The sequence below is a fragment of the Heterocephalus glaber genome, unplaced genomic scaffold, assembly GCF_053883595.1.
Source record: "Heterocephalus glaber isolate CG9 unplaced genomic scaffold, H.glaber_assembly_v1.0 deba00001543, whole genome shotgun sequence".
NCBI classification, from domain to species: Eukaryota; Metazoa; Chordata; class Mammalia; order Rodentia; family Bathyergidae; genus Heterocephalus; species Heterocephalus glaber.
The window spans coordinates 4156910-4164546 of NW_028258336.1; the positions used below are offsets into that span (position 1 = coordinate 4156910).

A 7637-nucleotide genomic window follows, 5' to 3' on the forward strand; every position below is an offset into this window, starting at 1 on the left:
TGTGTTGTCTGGGTTGGTATTGAATTTTTTGATTTTACTTTTTTCTTTTTAAAAATTTATATATTAATTGGTACATTTTAGGTATACAGTACATTTCCATTTATCATTGGGTGTTTGTACCTGAATATGATGTATCTTAGTTCTTATTTTTTCCCCATTACCTATGCACCCAGCCTCCTGAGTTGCTTTGTGTGCCACCATGCATGGCTCCCACCAGTATTATGATACCCTTGCTAACTTCCTTTTGAACTTTGTGTGTACAGTATTTTGTTGATTGATTGATGCTGGGGATTGAACCCAGGGCCTCCCACATGTTCACAACAGTTCTACCACTGTGAATTTCACCTTTGTAGGAGGCAATACTGGATATTGAACCCAGGGCCTTTACACTGAGCTACACCTTCAGCCCCTTTTTTCAAATTTTGAGATAGAGTACATCTGAGTTGTAAGACTTGATATATTCCTCCCTTAGCCTTCCAGAATAGTGGGATTACAGGCTTGCACCATCAAGTCTAGCTATGAATTTTACTTTGTAAGATTCTTGTCTTTATTTTGAAGAAATTATTAATCACAAGAGAAGGAAGACTTGTAAATGCTTCTTAGCTAGTTTGGGGAAAAAATTTTCAAATGTTAAGATACAGAAATTCATTTTAAAACTTTCCATTTTCTAATATCTGTAGTCTTTTAAAAATTATAGAATTTAATTTAATACAGTATATAAAAATTACGAATAGTTGTTTAATGAGTAAAGAAGTCAACATTCTTGCTAGTTCCATTCATGGTTGTTTTATTAAAGCTGCAGGTAGACTTTCCTCCACATAAAATGTATTTTCAATGATATTCTTTCCTAGATTCTTATAAATAGATTATTTGATGTTCCACATGATCCATATGTCAAAATTAGTGATTCTTTTTGGCCACCTTATATTGAGCTGCTGCTGCGTAATGGAATTGCCTTGAGACATCCAGAAGATCCAACCCGAATAAGATTAGAAGCCTTCCATCAGTAAAAAGATGGTTTCTTTTCAGACAATAAAGAATCTTGTCATCCAAAGATAATGGAAATTTAGGACTATTTGAATAAGGATTATTATTTGCAAATCAAAGCAATAGTCCATCTTTCTTTTATCCTTAGATGACACATACTGCCATCTATTCATTTTTAAAGTGGTCTTTTCTGATTCATTCAATTCTTTGGTGTTTTAAACTGTATGGGCAATAGTGTAAGTAAAAATATTCTAGATTTATAAAACATTTGATGTACTTTGTCTCATCCAATAGTCTTAAAAATTCTTTTGTTAACTTACAATACATTTAATATAATTTTTAAAAAATTTATAAAAATATCTTTTATGCCTCGTGTTCCATTTGATGCATAATACCTTTATATTTTGGAATTATAATGGAAAGATTATTTAATTTGTAAATGGTTTTAAAGTTGAAGTAATATCCAATGTAGAAAGTGGCTTAAATTAAAAATATTTAGCAAAATCTCATGTGTATTACTTTGTTTCTATATTTGTTTAAAAATTGGAATTATAAAACTAATTGATGAAGCTGGGATTAAAGCTATATTTTAATATGTATTATATGTCAAGTGACATTTTATATTAATCCATTCTTGACTCTAATTATTACCAGCAAAATACTGTTTGTGACATTTTGTAAATTGTAAATAAAATTCTAAGAATTTCTAGCTTTTGATGATGTTGCATATTTTTTATAAATAGAGAAGACTTTTTTACAAGTGGATAGGACTCATTCAGGATTATATACAAGCTAAATGAGAGTATTCTAAGCCTATTTAGTACCATTAGTTTTCTATGAGAAATTTGTTCATGCTTTCATACTTGAAAATGCTTTCTACTACATATCATCTGTGTTAATTACTGAAAGGAGCACAAGTGAAACCACTGAGGCAGGCAAAATCTAAGCAACATGCAATGAGTTTATTGCCATCTGGGTGCAGATGGGCCAAGGGCGAAAAGGCCATTGGCATAGGAAGGAGGGTGTTTGCAGTTTATATAGGAGAGTTTAAGTAGGGGAGCTTGGAGTTTAAGTAGTTAGCTTGGAGGGTGGAAAATTTTGGGGTCTCTTGGGTGATAGGCTTGAAGCTGGTGAACAGGATGGGTTGAAGGTAGCAGGGCAATGGCAGGTACAGCGGGTGCCTTTCGGTTTTTCGGAGGCTCGGTATACTTGCAGGTGTGAATGAGCGAGGCAGTAGCTGGCTTCCTGTCATCACCATTCTTGCAGGCAATGCGTCTGTTGGGTTTTTTTCTCTCAGTTGGGTGGAGGTCTTGCTCAGGGGGCCTATCAGTTACTTTTCTCCTGTTGCTGAGACAAAATGCCCAACACCCAAAGTTAAAGGGGGAAGGGTTTATAAGCTCACAGTTTCTAGAGGTTTCAGTCCATAATCAACTTGCTCCAAGGCATAGTGTCACATGGCAGAGGGACATCATAGAAGAGAAGTAGTTCTTGGTGCTCACCTGGTAGCAAAAGCAACAAAGGACTTTTTTTTTGTACCAGGGATCAGGACTTTGAGCTTGTGAGGCAGGCGGCGGAACCACTAAGCTAAACCCTGGGCCCAACAAGGAACATTAACAGCATCTTTCTGGCCATTTTATCTTGTTCAAACTACCGGGATTAGGGCCGTGCCAAACCAATCAGTGTACTGATTTAGTAATCACATACCCTTAATCCCAGCATCACACTCTAGATTCAGCCACCCCTGAACAAGCCCCACCTAGGACCACATGAGGCTTTGAGGGACATCCAAACATAAGCTATAATAACATCATCCAAACTTCTTACCTTAATTACTTCACCTTTTAAAAAGTAAGTAATATTTCAAGCGTGTCATGTACCTCTATAGAAAATACAAATAAATTTTACATTTTAGAGAATATGACCCTTTAGGAGATTACATGTAAAATTCCTTCATAGAGTACTTCAGTTGTATGTTGATCCCCAGCACCACAAAACAAACAGTGACAAATTAGATGTTAACATATGAGAAAGGACAGCTACAGACCAATTTCTCTCATGACCATAGATGCAGAAATCCTCTAAACAATATTAGCGATCTAATCCTAGTACAACAAAAAAATTGTTGGTGAAACAGCATTTATTCTAGCTTTGAAAAGCTGCAAATAGTTAAGTAATCGACATAGTAAGACTGAAGCAGAGCTGAGTGTGGTGGTGTAATTTCAGTACTGGGGAGGCTGAGACAGAACGATCAGGATTTTGAGTGTTATGCTATATAGAGAGCTGAAGACTGTCTTGGGCTATGAAGCAAGAACCTGTCTTTAAAAAAAAAATACAGAAATGCCGTTTGTCAAATCCAACACCCATTTGTATTAAAATTTTAAAGAACCAAAACTGTCAGGGCTAGAGATGTAGCTCAGTGGTGCTGTACCTGCCTAGCAAGAGCAAGTTCCTGAGTTTGATCCCTGGTACCCCCCCCAAAAAAAGAACCCAAACTGTCAATAAATATTAGTCTAACAGGTCTTTCTAAACTTACATACTTAATAGTGGGAAACTAGATGCTTTCCCTCTAAGATCAAGAGCAAGGTAAAGATGCCCCCCCACACCATTCCTAGTCAATGTCATGCTTAAATTCTTGTGAAAGCAATAAAACAAATTACCAGGAATTGACCAAAAATCTTTTGGAACTAAAATCTAACTACAGCAAGTATGCCAAAGGTATGATTTTCTAGTAGACATTTAATTAGTTTCATATACACATATCAGTGAAATTTTTGTTTTTTGTTGAGAACAAAATATATTTTCTGACATGTAAAAACTAAAAAATCTTTCTCACAAATATACATTCTTTAAAAGAACAGTTAATGAGCATATTTCTATAAAAAGAAAAGTTAATCCACAAAATAATAGAGGTTAAAGAAACAATCATAAGCACAAATTTATTTAATATCAGTTATGAAAGGGAAAATGCAAAAGACATTAAAATGTTTCTTGAAAAGGTGTTGCAGGTATATGGTACTTCTGAACATCTGGCTATTTATTTTAACAATACAACTATTTTTAAAAGAAAAATCTCCAGAAGGTTAAATAAGCTTGTTCATAGTGGAAAAGTAACTTCCACAAAAATAAATGAACAAATGTGCTATATTGTCCAACATCAGTGTTTGATAGGACATTAACCTATAGAAAATACTCAGGTGTTTTTAAAGATGAGACAGGATTTCCCCCCTTACCTTCGGCTCATCTTTGGGTCTGGTATATTTATTGTTGTTGTTGTTGTTGTTGTTTTTACCATGGAACATGATAATTAATACTTCTAATGACAGCAGGATAAAGATTTTGCTTGGCAACCGTTTTTCCTTTTTTTGATTTTGAAAAGCTTATCAAATAGGCATGTTTCTCTTAGAATACAAAGACCTTTGAATGTTAAAAAGGGCCAAAATAGAATGTTAAATTTGGGAATTCTGTTTATTAAAAAGGAACACACCTATCTATAGGCAAGAGTTAGTACTTACAGTACCTATATCCAACACAGAATGCAAATCTAAAATACATAAAGATCGCTGGATGTGGTGGTGCACACCTCTAATCCCAGCACTCAGGAGGGTAAGGTAGGAGGATCTCTGCATGTTTGAGGGCACCCTGGGCTACATAGTGATCCCAAGGCCAGCCAGAACCTGCATAGCAAGATGCTGTCTCAAAAAAAGAAAAAAAATCCCAAAATATAATATAATATATAAAGAGCACTATAAAAATCAATAAATAAGAGATATTCATCCTGCTTAATTATTTTAGTAAAATGAGACAGAAGAATCTTGAAAGTTAAAAATAAAAGAGAGAAATAACTTCTAGTTTCAGTCTAAGGTCGAGTGAATATATTTCCCCCTATTTCTCCTGCTAACTGCAACTAGACATCTTGTAATGTAAAACACATGTTAGGGAAAAAATCGAGTAGTGGAGGGCAAAAGGTAGACTGACTAGGGAACTTGGTACCCTAAAATGACACAGCACTTTACTTTTTGCCATATATGCATACACTGGGTGTTGAAGCAGGATACAACGCTGAAAATACCAATTAACTACTTTCTTTTTTGTTTGTTTTGGTTTTTGTTTTTGGTACTGGGGATTGAACTTGGGACCTTGCGCTTGCGAGGCAGGGAGCTGGCACCACTGAGCTAAATCACTAGCCCATTTTTTTTTCTCCTTAAATTCTTTTATTGGTACATTTTAGGTGTACAATACATTTACATTTATCATTGGGTACTTGTACCTGAAAATGATGTGTCTTGGCTCTTATTTTTTTCCCCATTACCTGTGTGCCCTTCACCCCTTCCACCCTTCCCTATTTACATAGACTTTGTTTCCATTTTTTTTCTTTTCTCATAATGTTTCCTTTCCCTTTTTTTTTTTTTTTTTTTAAACTGGGAATCGCACACATGGACTCGTGCTTGCCAGGCAGACAATGTGCCACTGAGCTACATTCCTGTCCCGAAAATACCAATTAGAGAAGACAAAAGTATAAAAAAGGTTTGCTCTATCACTAGCATAAGAAAAGAGCCAATGTCAAAAGACAAAAAGTTTAGACTATTGCTATTCTACCCTAATGGATGACCATGAAAGAAAACACTACCTTACCTTCACCTATATCTGAAAAGGCCAAGTAGTAAACCTCAACTACCCTGGTCTGATTTATAAGTTGATCCTGTTCCTGAGATTATAAAGGAGGACTCAGTAGTGAGTCAAGACTTTCATCACTGTCAGCAGTAAGAAAGCCATGCGGTGGTTTTGAACTTAAATTCCCACCCATTTGTAATGCAGCCCTCCCCTTCATTAGATAGCACTGAATGGAAAGTCAAAACTTTCGATAATATCCGATGGTGGGGACATCTCCCACTCTTGCCTTCAACACTAATGGAAACAACTTCAGGATCAGTAATAAGTCACCCATTTTTTTACCCAGCCAGGATGATTCTTAGTGGAGGCCATTTGAAGAATCTGAAATTCCAACACTGCCCAGAAGATAGGGGAAACTTTTTTCCTACCTCTGGACTTCACAGACCTGTGGAACCATAACAAAAGATCTAAACATTGTGTTATCCAAGTCTAAAAAGGAAATCAAATGAAAATATGAAAATGGAAACAACATTTTAGAATGTATGGAATAAACCAAAGACAGGTCTGAGTGGGAGGTATATAGCTATAAGTGCCTTCATTTTTTAAAATATGAGAGATATAACCAAGGCATTAAAAAATAATAAACCAAATGCAAACCAATAAAAGTAAAGAAATATCATCTGAAATTAATGAAATAGAGACTAAAGAATGAAACAAAGATTTGGTGCTTTGAAAAGATAAACAAGATTGATAAGACTACCAGAGAAATGACAGAGTGGTAAGCAAAAACAACTTAGCCTGTGAGATTGTGGATCCAGACACTGGAAAATAACTACTTATCTACGGCCATACCACCCTGAACTCTCCCAGTGTCATCTGAAAAATAAAAACTTGGGTAAGAAAGAAAGAAAAAAAAGTAGATCCCCAGAAACTATGAAGGGTCTGACAGAAAATTAAAACTTTCAGAGAAACTGGAGACAGAACACAATGCAAGAAGGGAAGCAACAATCTATACTTTCTTCCAAGCTCCAGACTTGTGTCTTTTGTGAAAGGGAGACCAAAGCTACAGAGACAAAATTGAAAGATAGAGATTACAGAAGGCTTCAGGGAGAACATGGTGGTTGACTGGACCAGCGGGTGCTGTGAGCTGCAGAGAGAGTGCAAGATTCTGCTCCCATGTGAATCCTTCAAGAAGTAACAGCTGCTGAGTGATCCCAGTCTAAAGGCCTGCCATATTCCTGCAGAGAGTGTTGGTCAGACACCATTCCAGGATGTGTTGATTGTTTGAACCAGGGACTCAGATCAGCCACAGGATGGCTTCACTTCAGGGCTCCCAGTGTTATATTATCACAGTGACTGGGAGAGAGACAGCCATGGGAGACAGCTGTAGTCAGTGAGCTGAAGTGAGGATGAAAAGAGACCACCTGAGGAATTTGAGCTAAAGGACACAGGACTTGCCTCCATGGTCAGAGGCCAGGCTCAGTGTGAATTGTTCTGAATTTGAAAGTTGTGGCATTGGCACACTTGGCTTAATCTTATTGTCCCCCTCCTATCCCTCCACCCCGTGCCTGCATCTAGCACAGATATGGAGTCTGACGGCCTTCTTTATCTACCAGTATGAGCAGGGACACATCTTAGAGTGAGGGTTAGGATTAGGGTTAGGGTTAGGGTTAGGGATACTGCCCTGAAATTGTAGATCCTGGAAGAAAACTATGTATTCCAAATCACAGAGATTTCTTTTGTGTGTGTGAGGATGTACATTGTTTTTGTTTTGTTTATATCTTTTTTGTTGTTTTTCTTTCCAAGGCTTCTTCACTAGTTTATTGAGGTTTGCGGAATTTCTCTTTCTTGCTTATCTCTTTCTTACATCTTTTTTTCCTTTATTTTTTGCTATTTTTCCTATTTGATTTTCCTCTGTTATTTTTACTCATACAATCTTTTTGGTTTTCATCTTGTATTTCTTTTCATTTTTTTCTGTTACCTTTATCTAATTTTATAAACATCCTTCTTCTCCTTAATAGGATCATTTGTATCACTTC

The 7637-nt window shown here is 36.2% G+C and overlaps 1 protein-coding gene across 1 annotated transcript in view; it reads left to right on the top strand.

Annotated features, from left to right (window-relative positions):
- The window catches only part of Cenpk (centromere protein K), a 54744-nt gene extending 53048 nt beyond the window's left edge, over window positions 1-1696 (top strand). The window contains exon 10 of the mRNA XM_004862874.3: window positions 852-1696. Within this exon, the coding sequence (XP_004862931.1) occupies window positions 852-1010 (159 nt within the window). The 3' untranslated portion in view covers window positions 1011-1696. The remainder of the gene's footprint in view (window positions 1-851) is intronic.
- The last annotated feature ends 5941 nt before the right edge of the window (window positions 1697-7637 follow it).